The following is a 14,635-nucleotide window of genomic DNA, read 5'->3' as shown; positions in this document are numbered from 1 at the left end:
CAGTGTATAGTGCAGTTGTTTTCAGTACGAGCGTTACCCTGACAACCTGATAACAACCATTAGAAATCCTTTAATCCGTATTGTGAAGGAGATCCCCGGAGTGAGAGATGAACGGAACCAGAGAGGCGAGTTTAAATCAATGTTCGAGCGTGAGATGAATTCAGAAACCAGCTCTGCGAGTCCTCTTGGGGGAAAGCCGGTACTAACAGTACCAATGAAAGTACCGCAAAACAACTTCGCCACTTGCTATTGACACAGCTGTGGATGTGAACCTAAAAGCAGAACATCTGGTGTCTTGCCTGAGTGAATACACGGCCGTGAGGAATTTTTGCTAAAAACATTCTTCTTTGCCGTGGAACGAGAACTGCTTCACACGTCAAACGGTACGAGGAACAAGTACAATTTTCACCTTTACCGGCATTTAGTCTGTAAAAAACACTGCAGAAGACGTAAAACTTGTTCGAAAGCAAATGGCTTTGAAGCTGTAAAGTACCCGGATGTAGTTTGGCACAGAATACCCGCTACTATTCTGGTAACAGAGCGATTAGAGCTGCTGCCTTTCGATCCAGAGGTTGCAGGTTTGAATCCCACCTCCTGCTGTAGCACCTTTGTGTAAGGCATTTCCCCAGCTTAGTAACTATAGGTTGCTTAGGAGACAAGTGTCAGATGAAGGATGTAGCTAGGTGATGACAGCCAGTTAGGAAAGGTTCTAACCCTGCAAGTGATCTCACCACACCAATGTTTCTCTGCATCTTCCCCTTTTCTTCCAGCAACTCCCTCCCCAAACATGTAACACGTAGCAGTGCTTTCTGGCAGGAGACATCATGACAGAGGAGCCCCTTTGGCTCTTGGACCTGCGGTCAGATTCTTTGAGGTCATTTGACCTGCATTCTGGACACAGGGACCTTGTGCCGCAGTGATTTAGTCACTGTGTTCTAACCCAGGTCAGCATGGCCAGCGTTCGGGCCTTTAACATCAGCTCTGTTGTATTTTAAATGCTAAACTTTCAAATGTACCGCAACACCTTTGAGACGTCAGGGTGGGAGGGATCTTGCTGTTGTACCTTGAAGAAAGGATTCATTGAAAAGGTATAAAAGGACAGCAGAGAGTGTTTTTTCACTTGTTTTTTTTTTGGGGTGAGTATGTCTTTGTTTACTTTTAATGGAAGAATGTTTCTGAGTATGTGAAGGTATTTTGTATATATATTTTTTAAAAAATATATTTGAATTATATGTATTTCTACCAGACTCTGCGATTTAAATGATACAAAACAGTACGCAATCTACATTTACATTCATTTAACAGACGCTTTTCTCCAAAGCGACGGTACATTCAGAGAAAGTACAATTTGTGCATTTCCTTAGGAGAAACTAAATATTGAAGGACGCGAAAAATCAACTTTGTTTTTTTCATTGCCTACGTGGATTGGTATTTGTTGAGAACTTTTCAAGACATGATTTTCGTTGCGCTTCGTGCTTTGGGATAGGATCCAGCCCACCGCGACCCTGCAAGGACAGCGGTTCCTGAAAAGGTGGGGTGATGAAATCAAGGCATTAGGGTTAATAAAATAGTAAGGGAAAATTACGTTTCAGTTAAAGTGCATCGTATAAAATGCGTAACTTATGTTAACGAGGCGAGTTGGCGTGACCACGCCGTGAGTCAGGTCTGAGTTGGGACAGACAGAAACAGCAAAGTACAATTAAAAGACGCAGTTTGTTCTTCCTTCTCGCGGAAGTGACAGAAATTCGTGTTTGTTTTTGCCGACTTTGCACATGGAGAGGGGTTTTTCGGTGTACTTTGCCGAGTTTCGCCGTTTGCTCTCCTGCCAGCCGGTGCACAAGGTGCAAGTCGCTGGACGGACCGACGCAGGCGCAGGCGGACACGGGACGCGGAGCGGGAAGAAGTTCGCCCGCCTGTCTCGTGAGCTCGACTCGCGGCTGCCGCGTGCGCGTCCATGTTCCTCCGCTGTCGCGCTCCAAGTGACTTTTGGACGCGTCGTCGAGGTGCGTAAAGAAGAGAACGGAAGGGATTTCTTTACACCAAAGCGAATGTAATGAAATTCGCGCTTTGACAGTAAAACCTGTCTGTCACCTTAGACTAGAATCACGATGCGCTCTTCGTCCGCGCGGCGCACCCGGCCGGTGAACCGAAGCTGTTCGGGTTGACGACATGGCAGTTTTGCAGTTTAGTGCTACAAATAACAAACTCCCGGCCGAAGGAGTTCTAACAGATTTTTTTTCCTACCGCTGGATATCATAAGGTCAGAAATGGCTTAGACGAGTAGCAGAGTTTCGAATTGAAATCATGGTCACGAACTCTCAGGGTGAACCAGAGATCTGTGTGCGTTCTTACACCGGATATACTAACTACTGTAATTTTCTCGGATACACTCACAGTCACTCGATACACTGTGACTGTCTCGGATACACTGTAACTGTCTCGAAACTGGTTAACGCACTTTACTCATACACTGACTTCCCATGAACTGGTCAGTACACTGCAAACCATACACACTTGTCACTGTATTGAGCTGCTCGACACACTGGTCCACTGGAACCTAATACACCTCTCACTGTGTTTGAGGTTGTCCACACACTGTGACCGGAACCCGCACGCTTCTCGCTGCATGATTTGAGCCGGTTGCCGCTCTGGATCCCATATATTGTCTGAGCTGGTTGACACCCTGCAATCTGTATCGGCTAAATGTATTAAAGCTAGCTGGTACTTTGCAACTCATACGCTAATTTTCTGTGCGCTAGTTGACGTGGCATAACTGCCCGTGAGCCATTCAGCACAGTGCATACAGTGTAACTGTTTTTGTGCTGGTTGACACATTTACATTCATGCATTTGGCAGATGCTTTTCTCCAAAGTAACTTAAAATGAGTGCCATCATTGAACTGTCTTTCCGCCCAAGGTGACTTGCAGTGCTTGATACGCTACAGTACACTACCTGCGGCGAATCATTCATCTGTACAGAGAAGCAACACATTCGCTCTCACAGACACATGTATCAAGTGCAGTTCTGAGTCACCAGTTAACTTGAAACGAAAGTCTTTGGACTGTGGGAAGGCACCGGAGCACCTGGAGGAAACCTATGCAAACACAAACTGAGCAGAGATCGAACCCACATCCTCCCGTGCTGCCAAGGTGCTGTGACGCAACGGTGCGTCCCACACACCTTACCCAAGAACTGTAACTATCTGCTGTTGCACTCGAACCCATACACCTGTATATGTGAGCCTTTTGAGACACTAGAACCCATACAGTATAACTGCATTTGAGCTGTTTGACAGTCAAACTCCTGTGTAGTGTAACAGCTGATCAAAACCCTAGAACCCATAGACAGTGCCTGTTGAGAGGAACACACACTGCCTGGGCCTTGTTGAGACATGCCAGCTAATACCCTGTAACTGCCTGTGAAACAGTTGAACAGTGTGTGATTGGATCCAAATGCTGTGTTCCTTCTCCCCCTGTGCAGATTTCCCTTTGTGCCGTCTGGGCAACAGTGTCAACCTGCCCTTTGGAAGATGACAGAAAATTGTTTCATGCACCATAGGACGAAGGTGCTGACCATAGACACTATGAACCCCAATGTGAAGAAGGTTGAGTACGCTGTGAGAGGACCAATCGTTCAACGTGCTGTCCAGATTGAGAAGGAACTCAAAGCGGTAAGGCGACGATTACCAAACATCCGAGACAGACCGCACTCACAAACAGACCTGAACATTTACATTTACATTTGAACAATATGCACCAACTTGTTTATGTAACGTTGTCTTGTTCATGTGAAGTCTTGGTCTTTGCTGTTATTTTGAGCACTTTCTATGTAAATTTAAAACCTGTGTAAAGAGGGGGCAGAGTTTGATTTGTGTTTTTTTTTTTTTTTTTTTTTTTAAGAGTTCTGTTTTACTAGCAAAGTTTGAGTTGTTAATCCAGTTTAAAATAACCCCATAGCACTTTTTTGTCAACCTGTTCCCCATCTTCCCTACAATTTCAAATAAATTACTGATGTGGGAGTAAACATGTATATACAGCTAGCATTTAATTTAGCTAATTTGTTATTTATTTTAGCAGCTAATGTACTCATTTAGTACATTTTCTCGAAAGTGGTGGTCCAGCAGGTAATGTTGCTGTCTTTCAGTGCCTAGCCTGTTCAGACATGAATTCAAATCCAGCTTGTTTTCTGTGGAATTTGTATGTCTTCCATATCTTGAAGTGGGTTTTGTACAAGCGCTCTGGTTTGACCAAAAAAAAAGATCCTTCCATTGCTCAATATACTGTACTGAAGTCCCTACAATCATTAAGTTTATACAGCAGAGCAATGCAGCACCCTCATTTACACATATACGCACTGCAGACAATTCAGATTCCCCAGTTTACCTGAAGCGCACGTCTTTGAATGTGGGAGGAAAGTGGAGCATCAAGAGGAAATCCGCAAGAACATGGGAAAACATGCTAACTGGACGAGTGAGTGAGTCGTTATGCAGATTTAGTTAATCAGAACAAAAAATGTCGTGTTACATTTAGTTTTCTGGTAGAGGCTTTTGTTCATCACCATTTGGGAAATTTGTATACTCCTGCCCTGGTATGTGTACATCCACAATCAAGATTCTCACTGATCTGCACCTTCTATATAGTGGGTTTCCTACTTATGAACTTTGTGCTTTTATAAACTTTTTTTCTGTAGTATGTTCTAAATATTTTGTCTTTTTTTTTTTTTCCCATAAATAGAACTAGTGTACAACTGAAATTGTGTGCCAAACTATAGCAAATTCAGTGGCGCAGCAACTGTGACTAGTAACTGCCACCTTATTATTGGGGTACAGTCATTTGCTCTAGAACAACCACTTTTGCTGGTACCCTAATAGGTGGATTTTTGAATTGGAATAGAACAGAGTTGTAGATGGAATGATGAGACTCCATGTCATATTTAACTAGTGAACCTCTTAAGTAACAAACCCTGGGTTCCAATTAAGTTCATAAGCAGGGGACCAACTGTTTTCATACCATGTTTCTTTATTGTACACCCCTCCCCTGCTTGGGGCATTGTGGTCAAGGATCTTTTTTTTTTGCCCACCCATATTCATCTACACAGAAATGCAGGCATACTCTGCTGTTAAAGTATAGCATACATGAGTATTTTGTTGATCTCTGCTGTAATGCAACTGATAACCTTGTCATAATGACCTTTGTTTATGTGTAAGCCTGGTATGCATGGCTGCAGCCCCGAAGCCAATCTGACACCAACTATTCTTGTCTGGATAACTTTCATAGTCAGGAACATAGTCTGGACACACATTTGGCCTTTGGATCTTAAGATGTATTTTAAACTCTATGGCATCAGCTCACAAAATCTTCCTGTGACATTAAAAAGACAAATAGGAGTGTAGTGTGATAATGCCAAGGGAATGTGGCTCAATCACTCCATGCCTACACTCGGGGAAAGCACCTCCAGAGGTCCGATCAGTGGTAATGAAGCCGTCCTACGCTATAAGACATCTTATGTAAGCTCACTAAGGCTAAATGACAACTTGGCCCCATTACACAGTCAAATCGAACTGTCGGGGGACCTTGCAGTCACGAATTATTAATCTTCTGTGCAGTGCACTAGCAGTAACATTGTGTTCACAAACCCCAGGGGATTTTCCTTTCTTACACCCCTTTACTCAATAGTTTACTGAGCAGGCCTGGCCACTAGGTATGGTCAGATTTCCAACTTTTTTCTAAAGGAAGAAGTGTCAGTCTTAGTTTGGCAAAAAAAGAATATAGTCATACTGAGTACATAAGCCAGCAAAAATGGGAGCTGAGAACAAAATGTAGAAATACATATCAAATGTCCATTTCATGTTAAGGGATGAGATGAGTGTGATTATGGCTGAGGATTTTGTGAGAGAAAACAGTGGTTCAGTGTGCAGTAAAAGATGCAGCAAGGCAGAGGAGTGGATAGATAAGGTGATGGCCACAAGACAGTGTGGAGTAACTTGACTGGAATTTGGGAAAAAATACTTGTCCACCGATCTTGCGAAAGCACTGTGTGTGTCAGGCTTTGTCAGACATTCACATGCGTCATGTGAAACATATGTCTGCAGGGGGTTAGTCGGGCTGTTTCCAAGCAGTTCCACAGGATATGAGATTTAGAGGGAAAGGTAACTGCACAGGCGGAGTATCATGTGAAAATTGAAGTAGTAAATTCCCCCACCCTTGTTCTCAGCTTACCAAACAGACGGGCGGGGGTGGTCGAACAGGTCAGGTGAAGGTTCAAATAATTTGTCAGTAAAATGGTTATGAACTGATGTAAAAGGTGGCATGCTGGCACAGCGAGTAGCGCTGCTGTCTCACAGCGCCTGAGTGGTGTGAGAGAACATGGGTTTGATCCCCACTCAGTCTGTGTGGAGTTTGCATGTTGTCTGCATGGGTTTCCTCTGGGTCCTCTGGTTTCCTACCACAGTCCAAAGACATGCTGTTCAGGTTCCCCAGAGTGAGTGTGTTCCACTGATGTATGGATGAGTGACCCAGTGTAAGTCACCATGGTGAATAAGGTGTGTGGGCTAGTAACATTACATAGTATCTGTTTTAAGTCTCTTTGGAGAAAGGCGTCTGCTAAGTGAATAAATGTAAAAGTACAAATCAGGCTACACTGGAAGGTTTGTACTGAGAGGGGGAAATGGAAGCTCTCTATAGTGTGTGACAAACTGAAAGAGGAGGAAGGGATCAGACAAGTGGAGCCAGAAAATGTGGTTGTGAAGGGGGCTGTGGGTTCTAGTGTGTGTGTGTGTGTGTGTGTGTGTGAGAGACGTGCAGCTGTGAACACATGGAGGACATTAGTGGCTTCTTACTGTGAGTGTTGTAATTCCAACATGACAGCTGTGTTGAGACCATATGGTGTTTCTCTGTTTATCTTTCCAGCAAGGCTCTTGGAAGGCTACGGGGTCCGTTGAAAGCCCAAGTGCATTTCTGGAGTGAATCCCCAGACTATAGTGACACAGTGTGGAATGCAGCAAGAGTCTGAAAAACATTGCGCAGCAAAGAGACCTTCTGTATATTGTTAATGAAAAAAGGCCTTATTGGTTTATTGGGCTATTGGGAATGTGTTCTTATATTTTTCAGTTTGGATTGATTCATCTTAAAAGTCTACCCTGAGGGCTCTGGTAGTTTTTCTTCACCCCCTCCCCATTGCACAGTTTCAGCTGGTCTTTTGTCAGTGGTCTCTGCTTTAGTTCTTTTCTGTTTCTGAGAATTTGTCGAAGGGAAAGTCATGATAGTTCTTTATAACGAGACATGTCAAAAAACTGTCAACTGTGGCAACCTAAAAATCACAATAGAGGGAGAAAAGGTTATAAATTGTGGATCTCTGGATTGGAGACAATTTTTTGCAGTCATCTTTAATGGATTATTTTGTTTTATTCAATTTTTCCGATAGCGGTAAGTGGAGAGGTAGGTCCAGTTTTCAGTGCTGGTTGATGGAAAGAACTTTTTTGAGACAAAGGGAAGATGGAATCCACTGAATATTTGTTTGGGTCTCAGAGGTACTGCAATAATGCTTTACCTCCAGTGTGTGAAACGAGATTGCTTATGCCATTTTTGTCATAGTACACTTAAAGAGAGGAAACATGGAGCTGTATGGAATCCTTGGAAAACTGACAATAGCATATGGTAAGGTTATTTCAAGAGGTTGTTTTTACATCAGTGTTGATACTTCCCAGTTCATATTCAGCTTTTTACTGTGTTTCCTGGGACAATGACATCCACGTGTTCATGACTTTTATAGTATTATTTGGACCTAGCACATTATCTTACTTGTCACAGCCAGATTTAGATCCTGTTGTTTTATTTTTTATACAGCTGAAAGCAAAATGTTTATATTCATCCCTAGGGTGCAAAGAAGCCCTTCTCAGAAGTCATCAGAGCTAATATTGGTGATGCCCATGCAATGGGCCAGCGGCCAATCACCTTCTTCCGACAGGTAGGTTCCTGGCCATTAAGTTTAGGATGAGCATCTGCGAATATTTTGCTCCCTTTTCAGCAGAAAAGTGGAATTTGCTCATCTCGTTTCTCGTGCTGTGTAAGGTTTTGGCTCTCTGCTCGTATCCAGAACTCCTTGAGGGAAACGAGTTTCCAGAAGACGCTAAAGAAAGAGCACGCCGCATTTTACAGGCCTGTGGAGGGGGCAGTATTGGTAATAATATGTATGAATACTGCTGTTTTTGCATAAACAGTATCGGCAAACCTCTCAGCTTTTGTAAGTTCAAAGGCTGACATGGAAGGAAGGAAACTGCTCTGCTTATGATCATAATGCATGAGTTTGCTGCAGTAATACAAAATCATTAAAGGTATCTTGGTAGGTGACTGTGCCTCTCTTGCTCCATTCCCATACCAGGGGCATACAGTGCCAGTCAAGGCATTGAATGTGTGCGACAGGATGTCGCTCGCTACATCCAAGAGCGGGACGGTGGGATCCCCTGTAACCCTGACAACATCTACCTCTCTACTGGTGCCAGTGATGCCATTGTGGTAGGTATGGATACACAGTAGCTTCTATTTGTTGGTCTTCATTAATCATACTTTCACTCAGTGCGTACCCTATCGATAAAACAAGTACCTGGCTAGCTGTCACATGACTGGTGTATACTGATGTTTAAATGGGATTTGTTTACCTGGGAATTAAATGTGAGCATATGGATGAGAAATTATGGAATTATAGAACTAATCCAACATCATCCTAAATATGAGGTACTGTGTTCTTCATGTGATACTCTGTTCAGATCATTCTGAAGCAATGTTGCAAAAACAATTCTGTCCTTCAGACCATTCTGAAGTTGCTAGTGTGTGGTGAGGGTCGAAATCGCACCGGAGTGATGATCCCCATCCCCCAGTACCCACTTTACTCTGCTGCCTTGGCTGATCTTGGAGCCGTGCAGATCGAGTACTACCTGGATGAAGAGAACTGCTGGAGTCTGGATGTGAGCGAGCTGCGGCGTGCTCTGGTGGCTGCCCAGCAGCATTGCTCTCCCCGTGCCCTCTGCATCATCAATCCAGGCAATCCCACTGGTGAATAAATTTGACAACCCATAAGAATCACCCGGATCCTTACTATTGACAGCCATAGTCAATATCAGCTACAAGTCAACTGTAAATTCATAAGCTGAAGAATGTGAAAATCAGCCATACTTTTTCACATTCAGTTTAATAATCTATTTTTTTTTCTTTGTTGCGCTTGCTATAATTCCTCACTAATGAGTAATGTAAGCAGCATGGTGTTGCACTGCGTAAAGTTGGTGCCTCACAATGCCTGGACTGTGGTTTCACAACTGCGGTTTGAGTTTTGCTCAGTATGTGTGGAGTTTGGATTGTCTTCCTGTGTCCTTGTAGGTTTACTCTTATAATTCAGAGACATGCATGGAAGAAAGCAATGGTAAAGCACATCTGTACCTTTTTTTTATCATGAAGACTATTGCAAGGGATACACCTGGCTCATATTCAACTGAACAGCACTTATATTAATATGTAATTTCAGACCAGCCATATAGGAGATTGCAGTCACTAAAAGTGTTCTCATTCTCATGACTTGTCATGTCATAAAGGCCAAAGCTTTGTGAATGAAAGCTGTAGAAGCACCTCATAACCCAAGCGGGTCTATTCAGAAATGACTGCTTGATGCTCAGTGTCTTTTATGTTGACTAACCTCTCTAACTCTCTCTGCCACAGGTCAGGTGCAAAGCAGGCAGTGCATCGAAGATGTCATCAGATTTGCTGCTGAAGAACATCTCTTTCTGATGGCTGATGAAGTAATGTTGTTATCCTTGTCTGAACTGTTTTCATTCTCAGGCCTGATTTCTGTCTTTGAAGTCTAAAACGCTCATTTGTCTGTTTTTCACTTTCTCTGCCTTCTATTCTATGCTGTCAGCCATCATCCCGTTCTGTCCTTTTTTTCATTCTTAACCCTAACTTCATTCCAAGGTACAGTTTCCTGTTTTTACACCATTTATATTTACCAATTTATAATGATGGACATGGATAAAATGATTGAACACCATAGTTACTTCTAAAAACCTGAGGCTTGCAGGTTCACTTAACGTTCCTCAGCTACCTTCTGGCTGATTTCTGACTATTCCTTAAATCCTCATCCACCTTTAGTCTACACTTTTCACTTCAGCAGTTGCTGATGATCACTGATGCCAGCACACTTTCACAGGTGTACCAGGACAATGTGTATGCAGAGGGCTGCGAGTTCCACTCCTTTAAGAAAGTGTTGTTCGAGATGGGACCAGAGTACTCCGACACAGTGGAGCTTGTCTCCTTTCACTCCACCTCAAAGTGCTACATGGGCGAGTGAGTGACTGTTACACCTGCATATGGCTACATTAGCAAGATACACTTTTGAAAAAGGTCTTGCATATAGTAGGTATGAGCCTTCTATTACACTTGTTTGTTGCGACCCATGAAAAATGTCTTATTTCATTCTTTTTTCGAAGGGAAATCATTCCTTCCATTAAAATTATTTTTATGGTTTTGTACCTGGAAAGAAGGGGGTGCGGTGGCGCAGTGGGTTGGACCGCAGTCCTACTCTCCGGTGGGTCTGGGGTTCGAGTCCCGCTTGGGGTGCCTTGTGACGGACTGGCGTCCCGTCCTGGGTGCGTCCCCTTCCCCCTCCGGCCTTACGCCCTGTGTTGCCGGGTAGGCTCCGGTTCCCCGTGACCCCGTAAGGGACGAGCGGTTCTGAAAATGTGTGTGTGTGTACCTGGAAAATAATAATAAAAAAATCATGTTATAACTTTTTTCTTTTACTTAGACTTTAGCATTAATTTACAATTCATTCTTCCCTTGTCCTTCAGGTGTGGCTTTCGGGGAGGCTACATGGAGGTGATCAACATGGACCCTGATGTAAAAGTCCAGCTCACCAAGCTAGTGTCAGTCCGGCTCTGCCCCCCTGTCCCAGGCCAAGCCCTGTTGGACGTAGTGGTGAACCCGCCACGGCCGGGCGAGCCCTCCTTTAACACTTACATAAAGGTTAGGAGCAAAGGCAGTGGAGATGTCCCTCTGTTCATTCATACCTGAATAGTATGACCCTAGACTAGATTTGGTCTGAACTAAGAGCTGTACAGTCACTTCTATTAATTGTGATACCATAATTAAAAGTGACACAAATTATTGACCTGAACTGGCTGTTGTGAGTTAGTTATCTTGTTTGAATTGAATGCCCCTTGAGATGCATTTCTTAAAATTTTTGTTCTCCTTCTAATAGTGCCAAACTAAAAATCAATGAATCCCTGAAGAATAATAACAATGCAAGGCACACATGCATTCTTTTGACTTGTATGGATTTCTAGGTTTTACTGTCATCCTGCCATTTTCTGTCCTGGCGGCAATGCCAAAATTGCTGTCGTCTAGCTTTTTCCCTCATCCCCTGTCCCTTGCAGGAGCGAACCTCCACTCTCCAAGTGCTGGCAGAGAAGGCTTGGCTTACGGAGGAGGTGTTCAACACTGTGCCTGGCATCACTTGCAATCCAGTGCAGGGGGCCATGTACTCCTTCCCTCGCATTAGCCTCCCAGAGCGAGCCATCCAGCAGGCGAAGGTATAGTTTAACGTGAAAATCCAGTGCTATTTTAGTGTTGTTTTCTACTGTTCGTGGTGCTGAGGAATGAAGAGAATGGATGAATTGAACTTCGGTGGTGATAGATCTTCAACAGTACATCTGGGAAGTGCTAAGGATCACAAGTATGTCTGAATGTATGGAAGCCCAGATCACTGGGAATCTACTTTTGGCTCTCCTCTTCACTCTTCAGGAGAAGGGACAGGCTCCAGACATGTTCTACTGCATGAAGCTGCTGGAGGAGACTGGCATCTGTCTGGTCCCCGGAAGTGGTTTCGGGCAAAGGGAGGGCACGTACCATTTCAGGTTCCGCTGTCCCATTTCCTCATACCTGAGTTTATTTGTAACTTTGGCTGGTTGTCAGATTAAGATTTACTCCAGAGTTGGAGTGATATATATGACTGCATTGTGGTTATTTGTAGTTCCTAGTTGTTGGGGGGGGGGGGAGTTAAAATGTACACTAGTACCTTGTTAATAAATCTACCATCTGTCACAACCAGTAAAATCTTAGTAATACAGCTTAATCCCTCAATTTGTTCATAGTACAGGCTTTGTAAGATAAATCAGATGAAGCTGTAATTTATCAAATTCACTTGACTTTTATATATTCTGTTATACTGTATGCTTTTTTCATCAGCAGCTGATGCTCAAAGTTTTTGGCAGAAGGAGGGATACAATGTGGAGTGGGCAACGGTTTATTGTTTTATTAACAAGATTCAAAATTATTCTCCTTTAAAATGACTAAAAATTAAAAAAAAAAAAAAAAAAAAAAAATCACACTGTGTTATCCTTTATACATGCGAGACAGTGGTGATGTGCTTCCTGTTTGCCAAACGAGAATACAGCTGGTTTAAAGTAAGGAGAGTTAGTTGGAGAATGCATTAAAAAGTGTTTCATCTTAAAATACCAACTGTATTTTACAAGCCACAAGGATGAGACATAACATGAACATGCTTTTCAGCATTTGGTCACTTTGAGTTTTGCAATTAAAAATGTAGTAAGATATTTACATCTTATTTATTTGCTTGGTAGTGTTTGTAAAAGTTTTGGATATAGCAGTAATAAATAAAAATACATTCAGTGAAACTGAGAGATGCTGCAAACTGTGTATATCGTGAAAAAGAATGTTGTGAACCTAATGGCAGAAATGAGACAGCCTGTTTCCACATAAGAAAATATAATCCTGAAGAAAATACAATAAACTTGGAAATGTTTGGATCTTCAAAATTTGTAACTTGATGTTTGTAACACAAGTTGTCATTGATTGTTTCTGCCATTATGTACATTTTTATGCACTACTGTAAATGGACATATTCCTATGTCTGTAGCAGACAAAATGTTAGAACCCTGTTAAGTCATATCTTTTCTTTTTATTCCTCAGAATGACCATCCTGCCCCCCACAGACAAGCTTAAGATTGTGTTGGAAAAGGTGAAACAGTTTCACCAGAGTTTTACCCAGCAGTACTCCTAATGAACCTCGCAGCACGCATGCCTACCTGTTCATACCACTGGATCTGGGAGTGGGGCTTCCACTGAGCCAGATGCATGTAGGCACCGTAGTGTCACGGTTACGGACGGATGAATGTTTCAGAGGGCTTGGCTGGAGTTTAGTGCCCTTTCTCTATATACATGGGTGTGCACAGAAATAAACCATATGTCTGTGTTTTCAGAAAGAAATTAAAACTATGAACTGAAATAGAACCTGCTAAAGTTTTTACAGGCATTAGTAATGAGGTGGTTTTTGTCAGAATGATACGAGTGAAACAAACTACTTAGGTATAAATGTTCCAAATGCCATTTTATATTGCTTTGAGTCTGGCCCTTGTTCTTTAACTTCTCCTGTTCTGTTGCTGTAAAATAATTGAAAATTGTGGAATATTTTTGTGTTGCCTATACCCTGTGAGTTTGACTTTTTAAGGGCTTAGGTAAGGGTTCAATGAAGTGTATGCAAGTAAAAATTGAGTATATCTAATTATATAATTTACTCTATGAAAATAATAGCTGTTTAATATTTTATTCAATAAAAGTTGCACCTTTGTCTCAAATTGAAATACATTATTGGTTTTTGTCTTTCAGCAATTTCATTCTATAAAGACACTTGCAAGGAGTTTACACCAGAGGGATCTGTGAATGAATGTTGAATTTTTTTACCCTTCAGTAATCCATTTAAACTGTATTGTCCTTCTTGTTATAGTCTAATGATGTGTATGACGTCTTTCTCTCCCTCTTCTTCCATGCCTGTATTTTCAAAGCAGGTGTTCCTGCTTGAAAAGAAGGGTCGCTCAGAAATGTGAGGCTCTCAAACCCATTTAAGGAGAACTACATGGGCCGTTCACATGCAGATGTGCAACAAGAAGCTCTAAAGGGATCAGACGTTTCTCTTTTCAGACACTAAAATAGATTGAACAAGATCCTGTTGGTTGTTACATGCAAATAATCATGTCACTGTGTTGAATTTTTGGTGGAAAATGGTGTAAGACAATTGCTGGCAGAAGCATTGAGACACTGGGGTTTTTTTGGTTAATGTTTCATAAGTAGATGTGGATGGAGGAGGGTCACTGGCACGGTGGACAGATAGCAGAATGAATGTACATGCCACAGGAACTCACTGCAGGGTGTGGGACATTCTTCTGTCATCTTCATGCTCCTCTTTCATTCATTTTCCACTTTTATCCAGTTTGACAGAGCAGAATTGTATGTGTCCTATTTCATATAGATGGTTGATGCCATTTATCCATATATATTAAATGACATACCAAAGTATTCTTTATTTTCAAAGATGTGTCCTTTGAAGTCACTGTTTAATTAGCTGTAGGACATAAATCTTAGTACACATGAGCTTGTTGGCACACATGTCTGCTGTGACAGACCTATTCCTTGTTGCAGGGCTCCCTAGTGAGCTGTACAGTTACTATTGAGTTTTGTTTGAATATTAGCACTATTTACATTAGTTATGTTGATCATAGGAATTCTGCTGACAGACCCAAATGCCAGTGTGTATTCGTGTAGTGGGACAGGCAACAGAATAGTTACGGGTCAAT

General features: G+C 42.4%; 1 protein-coding gene across 5 annotated transcripts; it reads left to right on the top strand.

Annotated features, from left to right (window-relative positions):
- Positions 1–14,294, top strand: si:ch211-217a12.1 (alanine aminotransferase 2-like). 5 transcript variants are annotated; one of them, XM_018741292.2, is made up of 13 exons: positions 1–383; positions 771–944; positions 3,481–3,670; positions 7,876–7,965; positions 8,070–8,178; positions 8,380–8,513; positions 8,807–9,050; positions 9,708–9,787; positions 10,195–10,331; positions 10,835–11,009; positions 11,420–11,575; positions 11,787–11,899; positions 12,975–14,294. In XM_018741292.2, the coding sequence occupies exons 3-13, from the start codon at positions 3,530–3,532 to the stop codon at positions 13,063–13,065; spliced, it is 1,470 nt and encodes a 489-aa protein (XP_018596808.1). In that variant the 5' UTR covers positions 1–383; positions 771–944; positions 3,481–3,529; the 3' UTR covers positions 13,066–14,294. The 5 variants fall into 5 exon arrangements, with proteins under 5 accessions (XP_018596808.1, XP_018596811.1, XP_018596807.1 ...); XM_018741291.2 differs by lacking the exons at positions 1–383; positions 771–944 and adding exons at positions 1,190–1,531; positions 1,830–2,003; XM_018741295.2 differs by lacking the exons at positions 1–383; positions 771–944 and adding an exon at positions 969–1,136.
- Positions 14,295–14,635: the final 341 nt, after the last annotated feature.

Source organism: Scleropages formosus, chromosome 19 (genome assembly GCF_900964775.1).
Source record: "Scleropages formosus chromosome 19, fSclFor1.1, whole genome shotgun sequence".
Classification (NCBI taxonomy): Eukaryota; Metazoa; Chordata; class Actinopteri; order Osteoglossiformes; family Osteoglossidae; genus Scleropages; species Scleropages formosus.
The sequence above is the reverse complement of the archived record's forward strand: the minus strand, read 5'-3'. Positions and strand labels throughout refer to the sequence as shown.